Below are 13691 nucleotides of genomic sequence, written 5' to 3'. Positions count from 1 at the left end.
TGAGGAATCTCCACACTGTTCTCCAAAGAGGCTGCACCAACTTGCATTCCAGGTGGGATTCATCCCTGGGCTCCAAGGATGTTTCAACATTCGCAAATCAATCAATGTGATAGAACAAATTAATATGAGAAGAGAAGAACCACATGGTCCCCTCAATTGATGCAGAAAAAGCATTTGACAAAATCCAGCATCCGTTCCTGATTAAAATGCTTCAAAGTATAGGGGTAGAGGGAACATTCCTGAACTTCATCAAATCTATCTATGAAAGACCCACAGCAAATATCATCCTCAATGGGAAAAAGCTTGCAGCCTTGCCGTTGAGATCAGGAACACGACAAGGATGCCCACTCTCACCACTCTTGTTCAACATAGTATTAGAAGTCCTAGCAACAGCAATCAGACAACAAAGAGAAACAAAAGGTATCCAAATTGGCAATGAAGAAGTCAAACTCTCTCTCTTCACAGAGGACATGATTGTTTATATGGAAAACCCAAAAGACTCCACCCCCAAACTACTAGAACTCATACAGCCATTCAGCAACATGGCAGGATACAAAGTCAATGTACAGAAATCAGTGGCCTTCTTATACACTAACAATGAAAATACAGAAAGGGAAATTAGAGAATCGATTCCATTTACTATAGCACCAAGAACCATAAGATACCTGGGAATAAACCTAACCAAAGAGGTAAAGGATCTGTATTCGAGGAACTACAGGACACTCACGAAAGAAATTGAAGAAGACACAAAAAGATGGAAGACCATTCCATGCTCTTGGATCGGAAGAATAAACATTGTTACAATGTCTATACTGCCTAGAGCAATCTATACTTTTAATGCCATTCTGATCAAAATTCCACTGGTATTTTTCAAAGAGCTGGAGCAAATAATCCAAAAATTTGTATGGAATCAGAAGAGACCCCGAATCACTAGGGAAATATTGAAAAACAAAAATAAAACAGGGGGCATCATGCTACCTGATTTCAAGCTTTACTACAAAGCTGTGATCACCAAGACAGCATGGTACTGGCATAAAAACAGTCACATAGACCAGTGGAACAGAGTAGAGAGCCCAGATATGGACCCTCAACTCTATGGTCAAATAATCTTCGACAAAATGGGAAAAATATACAGTGGATAAAGGACAGTCTCTTCAATAAATGGTGCTGGGAAAACTGGACAGCTATATGTAGAAGAATGAAACTCAACCATTCTCTTACACCGTACACAAAGATAAATTCAAAATGGATAAAAGACCTCAACGTGAGATAAGAATCCATTAGATTCCTAGAGGATAACATAGGCAGTAATCTCTTTGATATCAGCCCCAGCAACTTCTTTCAAGATATGTCTCCAAAGGCAAAGGAAACAAAAGCCAAAATGAACTTTTGGGAGTTCATCAAAATCAAAAGCTTCTGCACAGCAAAGTAAACAGTCAAAAAAACAAAGAGGCAACCCATGGAATGGGAGAATATATTTGCAAATGACAGTACAGACAAAAGGTTGATATCTGGGATCTTTAATAAAGAACTCCTCAAACTCAACACATACAAAACAGATAATCATATCAAAAAATGGGCAGAAGATTTGAACAGACACTTCTCCCATGAAGACATACAAATGGCTATTAGACACATGAAAAAATGTTCCAGCTGAACCCAACATCAGGCTGGGTACTGCCGACCTAGGCTTTTGATACACCCCAGCACCAGGCTAGCTCCCTGATCTAGCCATCAGGGAGATTCAAATTAAAACCACATTGAGGGACGCCTGGGTGGCTCAGTTGGTTAAGCAGCTGCTTTCGGCTCAGGTCATGATCCCAGCGTCCTGGGATCGAGTCCCACATCGGGCTCCTTGCTCAGCGGGGAGCCTGCTTTTCCCTCTGCCTCTGCCTGCCATTCTGTCTGCCTGTGCTCGCTCTCTCCCACTCTCTCTCTGATAAATAAATAAAATCTTAAAAAAAAAAACACATTGAGATATCACCTTATACCAGTTAGAATGGCCTAAATTAGCAAGATGAGGAAACAACATGTGTTGGAGGGGATGTGGAGAAAGTGGAACCCTCTTACACTGTTGGTGGGAATGCAAGTTGGTGCAGCCTGAATTGTATTTTCTTAAAGGGCAAACTCGTATTCCTCATCTGATTCTTCTCTGTGAGTTAATGGAACTTATATATTTTCTTCAATATTAGTAAAATTTTAATTAAAACAAAGTGATACCATTTTGCATCTATCAGATTGGCAGATATGTTTAAATATGTAAATAATCAGAACTGTTAGTGGGTGTAGGGAACCAGGGACTCTCATATACTGATAGTCAGTGGGTAAGATAATATAATCCCTTCCTAAGGAGATTTCAAATGTCTATTAAAATGAAAAATACCTATGACCCAGAAGTCTACTTAGAATCACCCAAAGAAACAAAAATAATATTGTAATACATGAAATTCCATACAGCACTAAGAAGAAAGACATAGATACATACTTGTACAGAAAAATCCCTAAATCAAACTATTGAAAAAATGTTAAAGAATAATACATATGCTATGATAAAATTTAATACTTTAAAAAATCCTGAGGACATTTATATATTTTGTATGTAGGCAATGTATAGAAAAGTTCTAGAAACTGACAAATATGTGTTGCTCCTAGGAAGAGGCTGGGATTGGAGTTGCATTCAAAGAGGTCTTTATTTATGATGTTTAACTTTTTGAAAGTAAAATGTATTAAGATATCGTACTATTAGAGGTTTGAGGGTCCAAGTAAATATCTTCTTTCCCTAACCATGCTCTAGATAAAATGAATAAAAATAATAAAGTAGGGAGTGATGTCAGCAACACAGATGTATAGGGTTTCCTAGTGCTCAACTACCTCAGAAATACTAATTTGAATAACTATCCATGCACAAAAATACCTTCAAAAGAGCCAAGGATTCCAGTTGAGGGATGACAGCACCTGGGTGAAGCACAGAAATAAGAAAAGATGTATTGAGGAGCGTAGGAAAATAGATTCACATTAACTCCATCACCTTTCCCCCCAAACCCAGTAGCCCAGCATGGGGAAATACCCTTCCCATGAGAAATGGAGAGTGAAGTGAGTGTCCAATTTCACCAGACTCCAGAGCCAAACTGTCCCAGCACAAGGTCAACTCTTATGGCCCTAAGTGGCTCTCTGCAGTCTCCCACAAACCCAGGCCCCCAGCTCACTGCAGTGTCTTCCAGATCCACAACTTTAAGCATTTCCCATGATACCAGGCTCTCAATCAGCTCCTGTAAAACCAGGCTCCTGGCTCACCTCAGTACTATCAGCTCCAGCATGCCCAAGTGACTGCCATGGTTCCAGACAACTTCCAGAGCACCAGACTCCTGGCAGGTTCCCCAAATCCCCAGCCTCTGACTCATCCAGGTGTCTGCCAACTCCTGTGGCTTCAGGTGGCTTCTGTAGCACCAGGATCCCAGAGGGTTCTTATGAACCCAGGCTTCTGGCTCACCCTGGCAAAAACCAGTCCCAGTGGTCTGAGGTGGCATCTGTGGGTCCATATTCATAGCAGACTTCTGCACACCTAGGTTCCTGGCTTACGAGAGAGCTGGCTGTTTCCTAAGGCCATGAATGGCTCTGTGGCCCAGGCTTTCAGTATATCCTCATTCTTGCCAACTCCCACAGCCCCAGATGGTTCCTGTCACCTCAGACTACTAATCAGGTACTATGAATTCAGGCTTCCAGCTGAACCCAACATCAGGCTGGGTACTGCCGACCCAGGCTTTTGATACACCCCAGCACCAGGCTAGCTCCTGTAGCCCTAGTCCTCCAGCCTACCCCAGTGCCAGACTAGTCCCTGCAGACCTAAACTCTAGGGCAGTTCCTATGGACCTAGGCTCTTAGCCTATCCCAGCACCAGGCCAGCCTCTGTGCTCCAGCCTCAAGGATAGCTCCCGGTGCCTGGCCTTCCCCAGCACCAGAGGGGTCACAATGGCCCTTGCCTTTGGTTGGCTCCTGTGACCAGACTCACAGCTTCCCCTAGTACACAACTGGTCCCTGTGGACTGAGACATCAGGCCAACTCCAGTGGTCCCTGGTGCCTATTAGGTCCCAGTGAATCTAGGCTCCAGGCCTGCCTCCTTGGACCCAGGCACCAGGTGGATACCCATGTACACAAGCATGAGGCTTGCCCACTTGCTTATCCAGATACCAAACCTGCCCACTCAGAGTCCAGCAGAGAGTCCACCATGGACACCACTGGATAGCCCACCCTGAATCTGTGGATGAGTTAATGATGGGTTTTGTCTGCAGAAGCAGTCTATAAAGACTAGAAGAGGTTCTAATTCTTCAAATGTGCAGGCACTGAAACAAGGCCACAGGGATCATGAATAATCAAGGAAATACTTCACCAAAGGAAACTGATAAAACTCCAATGACTGACTCTACAGAAACAGATCTATGAACTGTCTGATGAAGAATTCAAAATAATTCTCTTAAATTCAGTGAACTACATGAAAACACAGACAAGTAAATGAAATTGGGGAAAAATAAAATGAGAAGTTCAATAAAGATACAGAAATCATTTTTAAAAAGGCAGAAATCCTAGAAGACACTGAATGAACTGAAGAATTCAAAAGAGAGCTTCAACAGCAGACTCAACCAAGCAGAGTTAGTAAATAAGAAGGTATCTGAATGTCACTTGAAATCTTTCAGTAAAATGCAAAAAGAAAGAATAATGAAATAGGGTGAAGAAATACTACATAAATTAGGGGATATTATTTTTAAAAAATCCCTGCATTACTGAAGTCCCAGAAGAAGAGTGGGAGAAAGGAGAAGAAAGCTTATTTAAAGAAATAATGACTAAGAACATACCAAATTTGGGGAGAGATTTGGACATATAAGTTCATGAAGGTCATAGGCCAGCCCCAAATTTCAACCTAAAACAAGTTTTTCTAAGACACATTATAACAAAACTTTCTAAAAATCAAGCACACTTTGTCACTGCCAAAGGCAAAAAGAAAATCTTAAAAGCGGCAAAGATAAGAAGACTATAACTTACAAGGAACCTCCATAATACTATAAATGGATTTCTCAGTAGAAATCTTGCAGGCTAAGAGTGAGTGGGGTGATATATTCCAAGTGCTGAAAAGAACAAAACTGCCAACCAATAACACATTACTCAACAAAGCTGTCTTTCACAAATGAGAGATAAATAATTTACCAAAAATACAAAAGCTTAAGGCAGTTCATCACCACTAGATCTACCTTACAAGAAATAATGAAAGGAGGATTCACCATTCATTTCTTTAAGTTCTTAAAGGATTCAATTCTTTAAAAAAAAAAAACTTCATTTATTTATCTGTCAGAGAGAGCGAGAGCATGCACAAGCAGAGGGAGCAACAAGGAGAGGAAAAAGCAGGCTCCCTGCTGAACAAGGACACTAGAATCATGACCTGAGCCAAAGGCAGATGCTAAATGGACTGAGCCACCCAGGCATCCCAAAAGCCTCAATTCCTTAAGCTGAAGATGGGGGCATCTGGGTGACTCAGTTCATTGTCTGCCTTTGGCTCAGGTCATGATCCTGGGATCCTGGGATAGACCCCACATCGCGCTCTCTGCTCAGCTGGGAGCCTGCTTCTCCCCCTGCTTGTGCTCTCTCCCTCTCTCTCTTTCTGTCAAAATAATAAACAAATATTTTTAAAAAGCTGAAGATAACAGGAGGAAAACCTGAAAATTCACAAATAAGTGGAAATTAAGCAACATGCTCCTGAACAACCAATGGATCAAAAATAAAATCAAAAAAGTAAATTTAAAAAAATCTTCAACAATGAAAGAGAAAACACGACATACCAAAACTTATAGGATGTATCAGCTTGTCTAAGAGGGATATTTGTAGTAATAAACCCCTGTGCACTTGGTGGTAAGGTAAATTTCTTTAACCACTATAGAAAACAGTATGGAAGTTCCTTGAAGAATTAAAACTATAGGGGCACCTGGGTGGCTCAGTGGGTTAAGCCTCTGCCTTTGGCTCAGGTCATGATCTCAGGGTCCTGGGATCAAGCCCCGCATTGGGCTCTCTGCACAGCGAGGAGCCTGCTTTCCCCTCTCTCTCTGCCTGCCTTCCCCTCTCTCTCCTCCTGTCTCTCTGCCTACTTGTGATCTCTCTCTGTGTCAAATAAATAAAATCTTTTAAAAAATAATAAAAATAAAAATATAACTATCACATATCTAGCAATCCCACTTCTAGATATATATCTGAAAGAAATAAAATCACTTTCTTAAAGAGATCTTTACCTTCATGTTTACTGTAGCCTTATTCAAATTGCCAAGACATGGAAACAACTTAACTGTCCATTGACAGATGAATGGATAATGTAAATGTGGTGTATATACAAAATAATATTATTCAGCCACAAAACTGGAAATCCTTTCTTTAGGGACCCTAATAGACCTTGAGGGCATTATGCCATGTGAAATAAGCCAGACAGAGAAAGAAAAATACAAAATATTCTTACTTATATGTGGAATCTAACAATACAACTCACAGAAATAGAGAGTAGCAATTGTGGTTGCCAGGGGCTGGGGACAGATGAGATGAGGAGATATTTGTCAAAGGGCACAAATTTCCACCTATAAGATGAATAAGTTCTGGTGATCTGATGTATAGTATGGTGACTATAAGTAATAATACTGTATTACACATATGAAAATTTTTAAGAGAGTAAATCCTAAATATTAACACCACAAAAAAAATGGTATTCATGTGATGGAATGGTGGTGTTAACTAACATATAGTGGTAATCATCTCACAATACATATGAATATCAAACCATGATATTATATAACTTAAATTTACATATGTTATATATCAGTAATATCTCTGTAAACCTGGGGAATAAAAGAATCTTTGTTACTGACAAATTTGATACAGACGAATGTGACTTAGAATTCCAGACAACAGTGTTCCTAAAAATAAATCCAATAATTTGCTAAAATATCCCACCTAATTAGAAACTGGGGATGTATTTCACTGCACACATGAAAACTTATATTATGGAAAAGAAAAGTAGGACACAGCCCTTTGTGGTAAGGCAACCTTTCAAAGAGAAAGGGAAGATGAAAAAATAAGAAGGAGCAAGGATGAGGGCAGAGAATCGTCACAGTTGTCATTCTAATGAAGTTCCCACTAACAGTGTGTGCTAACAGTCCACGTGTGTTGTAGGAAGATTACTTGCTTTACTTCATGACAGGAAAAATGAGAAATCCATTCTTATTTTCACTCCCAGGCAGCAACATTTTAAGAGGAGTAGTATCAGATCAACTCTGATACTACATGGAGTTCCCTGAATTATTTTTCCAGGAAAGGAGTGAAACAAGGAATGAGCAATAGGGTTTTGACTTCAAGCACACCCCAGGAACAATTTGGAAATGACTGTCTCCCATAATTCCCACCTAAGGGAGACTATTAGCTTCTTGCTTTGACACAAATACCTGCATACCCCTACACTCATTCTTCTATTTAGCCAATGGAAAATTCCATAGCTGACTGTGTGCTCCATAGGGCATGAGAAACAGAGTATTTCCAAAGGGTCTGATCTAATTGTGTTGGGAAGACCCCAACTCTGAAATTAGTACACATGGCTGGAATTCCAAGGGACTAAAAAACAAATTATAAACAGGCACCTGGGTGGCTCAGTAGGTTGAGCATCTGACTCTTGATCTCAGCTCAGGTCTTGAACTCAGGGTCCTGAGCTCAAGCCCTGTATTGGGCTCCACACCAGGTGCAAAGCCTACTTATGAAAAAATAACAAAGAACTTCAAAAATCATCTAAGTAGTAACTGCACATTGCAAAATCCCTACTTTTTTCACCCTTTAGTGCACATGTGTGGCCAGCTGTCCTTCATTTTAACTCCTAGATATATAAAAGATAGGTTTAGAACTGACCTTAATAGAAATTAAACTAGGCATGGCTTCTAAAACTAGGAATACATGAAACCTCATTGAGACTTTTCAGTTTAGGCCTTTCCCCAAATACATAAATTAGGAGCAAGAGTAAGTTCAAAAGAAAGACTAGTATTTATACACTGATCCTAATATCTGTATTTCCCAATTCTTGGCAGTAAAGGAAAGGGCCAATAACAGCAAAGGAGGCAAAGGTAACCCCAGATACCAATCTATACCTGGAATTCTATGTCAGTAACCCCTAGCCAGAACCTAGCTTTCGTTAAGTATAAACAGGAGGACCTGAAGAGGTATAGACCACATGGGGCTTCAGCTCCGTAAACTGCACAGATAGGATAACAGAATTAGGGAAATTAATTTCTTCCTAACTCTACACCCTTAAGGACTTTGGAGCCCTGCAGCTATCTCACGGAGCTTAGCTTGCTCAGCTTGCTCAGCTCCAAGCTACCTACCACCAAGGATAGGTGCAAATTACCAAGCCCAAAGCATTGGCCAGCAAACAAAAGCAAGGATGAGAGTAAACAGATACCAAGGTAGGACAAATGAGACTATCCATGAAGCAGCTTCTGTAATTAGTTCCAGGAAGACCTTCCTCTGAGGCCCAGGACTACAGGGAATGAAGCAGTAAACCTGGTCCCTTGATGGGGTACCTAGATTTTGAGGGCATGGTGGGGCTGGGTCCTTTCAGAACCATATTTCCATGGCTTTACTGAGTAGGGGTGAGAACAAGGAATCCTCCTGGGAGTTAAAAAGCTTCGAGATATCCTGATGAGAAATCCTGTATTAAAGGGTAAACCCAAGTTCAGGGACTCAGACTGGAAAGAAAGAATCTGTGTTCCCTTTCTTCTAGGTCTGTGTCCTCGCCCCTTTCCCCAGATCTGCCCAGATGTCATTTAGTAGCACAGTCCTGTATTCTTGTGTAGAGTGATTCCATTCCTTGAACATGCTGAAACTAGATCTATTTATGCAAACTTGTTTTGTTTGTACCCTCCTACATACAGACAGTACTCTTTATCACCTTTGTGGTGATTGTGCTTTATCCTTCTGACTAGACTTCATTCAACTGAAGAACTGGGACAATGTTTTCACCAGTTTGAGCATGCAACTTTATTAACATGTAAATAAAGTCTCAAACGAATACATTTATGTCAATATAAAGCACAGAAATATAGCTTACTCAGAATGAATAGGTTAATTATCAGGTAATGTTGCAGAAATTCTAAAAATATCTCCATTTATATAGCACAATAAAAATGAACATCCAAGCTCTCAAGATCACTTGGTATCCATAAAGTTGCCTCCTTCAATCAATACAAATTAACATAAATATTGAACTTAGATGAACTCACAGTTAAAATATGCATGGCTTCATATTACAACACCAAAAAAATTGTTCACAGTTTTGTAAGAACACACAACTATTCAGAGTTTCAGTATTAATCGTATAACTTTATCTCTCACCTCAGGATCACTGTGATCTGCTAAGTCTTGGAGTTTCTGACCAAACTCTTTTGCTTCCTGGAATATGGAAATAAGCTCAGATTTAGTGAACTCTTCCTTGGTAAACAGTTTCACCTTCTTTTTGAATTGGAAATTTATATTCTCAAATATTTCAATGATATTAAGAATATTGGCCTTTGACTCATTCTTGTTAAAGGGTGCAACCAGTGAGGATAGTACTTTGGCACTAATCAGTTCTCTCGTATTGGCCTGATTTTTGGACAAGCGCAAGAACACTTTTAAAACATAAAACTTGGTTTTGACACTTCCCTTGTTTAACAAGGTAAGAAAATCTGGAATGTAATTAGCAATTATATGGTGATCCTCAAATTTCACACTTAGGTGCACTAATAATTTTAGTCCAGCCAGTTGCACGGGGGAGTTCAATGGGTAAGAGATTATGTCCTTACAAACTTGACGTATGTACGATTCTGCTGGTTTTGGTTCTTCAGAAGACTCAGAGTTGTCATCTACCATATTTAAAGCTCTAGGGTGTTCTGTAACATTGGGATTATTGACCAAGTTTTCAATCATAACAGTAATACCTACATCATGAATTATATCTTGGGTAAATGGATAAGCCGGACTGATGCCCATTATCATAGTAGCTATTTCATGAATAAAAGGATCCTTAGTTAACTTAAGTAGGGCAACGAGTTTATCAAATTCTTTAGGCTCTAAACTAAAGTCACGTGATTTACAGCGGCAGGCTCTTGGATTGGGCCCATACTTTTCCCTATACTTCACCTGTTTTTTGATCTCAGCTAAGGTTTGGAAGTAAGGCCCATTATAGGGTGGGATCTTGGTCAGAGGCCGAATCCCCAGGGGAGTTTCAATCAAGGTCTCAACCAGAGTCCAATTCCCTTCTGGAGGCAAGGATGGCTCCCCTCCTTCTATTGGGACTAGGACACTATACCTGGCTCTTGACCATGCTGCTGCTTTTTGTTTTATAGTGAGTTCTGGTTTGGGAATGGGCTTGGCCTTTTCCTGGATCTTAGGTGGAGGCTTATAAACTTGAGAAGGGGTCTCCTCTTCAGGCCAGAACCAGGATCCTACACTAGGTTCTTCTCCAGTCCAGAACCAGGAGCAGACATTTTCTTCATCCTTATCAATGGACTCGGTTACAATACCAGCTCTGTCCTCAGCCCCAGCCCTGAATTTGATGCCATCCTCTCTCTTTCTCTGGGGCCTGGACTCAATATCAGCTTTATCATCAGCCTTGGCAAAGGACCTGATATTGGCTTCACTTCCAGCACGAGCCTTGACTTCATACTTGGTCACTGCACTGACCCTGGCCATAGGCATCACCTTTGACTTGGTTTGGGGCACTGTACCAGGTTCTGCCATGGATTTTGCCTTAGTCTCAGATATGACTCTATTCTGTCATAGCTTCCATCTTGCCCACATTCCTTGTCATAGCCACGGTCTCAGTGTAGGTCACTGTGTCCTGGCCACTGCTCCATCCCCAGCCTTGGCCTGGGTCACTGGTCCTGTTTTCAGTTCTGCCTCAGCCACTGCCTTGGCCTGGATCTTAGCCTTGGCTCTAATGTTGGCAGGGCCACTGATTCAAGCTTTTAGAGCAGCTCCAGCTCCTGCTCTGCCCCTGCCTTAGCCTCAGAGCCAATCATGATCCAAGTTAAAGGCAAGGCCAAGTTATATACCCCAACCCCGTCTCAACCTTCACTGAAGTTCTGTCCCAGGCTGGTGTTTTCATACAAAGTCCATTTGTCACTCGGCCCCCTTTCCAACTACAGGCTCTGCCAATGATATAAACAACGTGCAGAGGAAGCTCACTCAGGTAAGGGAAGAATGGCTGTGTGCCTGAGCGCAGCCCTGTGGAGGGTGGTGGTCTTCAGCCACTCCAAGGACACCAGATCTGCCACTGAAGTTGGACCTAGGGGTGGAGGAAGGAAATGGGGCTTTGAGATGCTTCCAATTTATGTTGATTAGTATAGAGAGACAGGAGAGTATGAACATTCAGTCCTAAGTGGGAGAGGTAGATAATAATCAAACTCTCTCCTCATTTCACCCTAGCTACAAAACTGCAGGTGCTACTAATCTTCTTTCCAGACACAAAACAGGAATATGGAGAGTGGGAAAGCTTAATGGGGGTGAGAGAGACTGAGGAATCCCTAGACTGGCTCTTTATCCCTGCTGGACTCCTACTTCATCTTATATTTCTACTGGGGAAGTCTCCATGCTCATACCAAACTCAGTGATCTGGCGTAATTTTCTTCTCCTTGCTTCCAATGTTGACAAGCCCTACAGCAGACCTACAGGCAGATCTATGGACAAACAAACAGGATATGGAAACTGACCTCTTGGTAGAAAGACCTTGATCCCTGGTCCCTATATTTGTAATCTGTCTGGTGTTTCCCTCCTTCTGTCCCATACCACCATTACCCTAATTCAGGACTGATCCTCTGTCTCCTTGCTTCCCACCATTTTACTGTTCAGTGACTGTCCTTGCATTTCTCTAGTTTAAAATTGGCCTGGGTGAAGCTTAAGAATAAGAAAAGCAAGTTGGAAATCAGAAAAACAAGTGTTACCCTTCTATAATCCCGAAGCATTCAAAGATTCCCAACTAAATTAGCAGGGGACCAAAGAGGGATTTGTAAACTGGCAAAACAAAAGAGAATAGAATTTCCAAGTCTCAATCTTCTCCTGTCCACCTACCCTCACACCAATTCTAATGGACATAGGGCATGTTTCTCTTTTTCATTGTTTCCCAGGTTCAAGTTGGGTTACTTGAACTGGGGTTCAAGTTGCAAACTTTCATAACAACTGAGAGTTCCACAGACCTGGAGAAGGGTCTATATGCAGGGTTTCACAAATGCAGAGATAAATAAATAAATCAAGCCACAGGAGACAATGGAGACTGAGTCCTTGGTAGAGATCAGCACCTGGGACACCGACTCTTTCTGGAAATCAGTACCTGTTTGCCAAAATTTTCTATGGCCCTTTCTTTCTCCTTCTCCCTCCAAGTTCCTCTGCTCCACCCCAAAAGTCTGCTAAATCTCCTGCACGGCACATTCAAACATCCCCGCAAGATAGTGGTGGTGGTAGAGATGGAATGCTCAGACAAGCCATGGAAGCTGGCTGGAAATCAATGAAAAGTATTATCTCCAAATTTCATCTAAGATTTTATGTCTCCTTCCTCTCCCTAAAACCTAACATTTTCTGCAATACAACAGGAGTAATGGAGGGCTGTCTGGAAAGCATGCACAAAGGGTATCTAGAGTTTTCCCCAGAATCCTGCCTGTTCTAGTCTTAGTCATCTACCAACTCCAAGCACTGCCCACTCTGCAAAAATTAGGCCAAGTTTCTTTTACTTAACCCCTCCCTTTGAGGTCCACAGCCTTCTACAGATCTTTACAAAAACACGCTGTACCGAAAATTTAGGAACAGACCGAAATATATAAATGCATGATACACACCTAAGGACCAAACGAAGACACAGTGGGAGAGACTCGGTTATTAATGGTCAGACTAGTAGGACAGGAGAACATTTTCTAATCCAGGACTTTGATTATCAAATACAACTTCTCTTTTACACTCTCTCTCCCAGGGCTTCCCTGACAACTGCTCTCACCAACAGCAGCAGCCTCTCCTCCTATTACATAAACCGCCATTTCTCTGCTAGAAACCGCTGTTATACTCCTTTACCTTCCCAAACACGGTCGGAGGTGATTAGTGTCTGGAAATCAAGCTAGCAAGATCATTTTAAATTTATAGTTGCGTACCACTCAAATTAACCCTGTGCCCCTCTCCCTCTCACCGCCCGCGCCCCACGACCAGATCACGTATCCCACATTCCTCTCTGATACCCATATCCACACTCCCAAGCGATGCCCGCCTTCTCACTGACCTGCTCTGCTTGGATCAGAGACAGTTTTCTTATTTCCTTGCCTCAAGGGGTGCCGTGCCCTACAGAAAGAGGGACGGACAGTCAGATGGACACGAGAACACGAGACAATGGCGGCGACTGTTTAGGGATTGGCCCGGCACCTGGGATTTAGGACGCGAAACCTGCTTTGTCAGATTAAGGGCCTTAACTGGCAAACAATTGCCACTTTTTGGTACACCCTTCCTCCCGTCCCCAAAGCTCCTCCGAGACCCACGCCTAGTGACTAATTAATTACTACCTTTTCTTCCGCAGACTCCGCTTTGCCACGTCCCCCGTACCCAAATCTGCAGCGGGAGGAGCTAGAGAGCGGTGTAAGAGGATCCGGCCTCACGGAAGCGGAGTG

The 13691-nt window shown here is 41.9% G+C and overlaps 2 protein-coding genes across 8 annotated transcripts in view; both read right to left on the bottom strand.

Moving 5' to 3' along the window:
* Positions 1-13073, bottom strand: part of ARMCX5 (armadillo repeat containing X-linked 5) — a 38725-nt gene extending 25652 nt beyond the window's left edge. Inside the window, 4 exon segments of the mRNA XM_004781787.2 lie at positions 9403-10819; positions 10821-10887; positions 10890-11048; positions 13034-13073. Of these exon segments, the coding sequence (XP_004781844.2) occupies positions 9403-10819; positions 10821-10887; positions 10890-11048; positions 13034-13073 (1683 nt within the window).
* Positions 1-13658, bottom strand: part of LOC101686872 (G-protein coupled receptor-associated sorting protein 2) — a 140251-nt gene extending 126593 nt beyond the window's left edge. The window contains exons 1-2 of one of the 7 annotated variants that reach the window (XM_045085337.1): positions 13587-13658; positions 2915-2955 (exon numbers count right to left, since the gene is read on the bottom strand). The gene's annotated coding sequence lies outside the window, so the exon portion shown is untranslated. Of the gene's footprint in view, positions 1-2914; positions 2956-9402; positions 9460-13309; positions 13369-13586 lie in introns of those variants that run through there. The other 6 variants (XM_045085338.1, XM_045085335.1, XM_045085333.1 and 3 more) reach the window with 6 other exon arrangements.
* Positions 13659-13691: the final 33 nt, after the last annotated feature.

The sequence above is a fragment of the Mustela putorius genome, unplaced genomic scaffold, assembly GCF_011764305.1.
Source record: "Mustela putorius furo isolate JIRA1106 unplaced genomic scaffold, ASM1176430v1.1 tig00000842_pilon_pilon_pilon, whole genome shotgun sequence".
NCBI lineage: Eukaryota > Metazoa > Chordata > Mammalia > Carnivora > Mustelidae > Mustela > Mustela putorius.
This window is presented reverse-complemented; position numbering and strand designations above follow the sequence as displayed.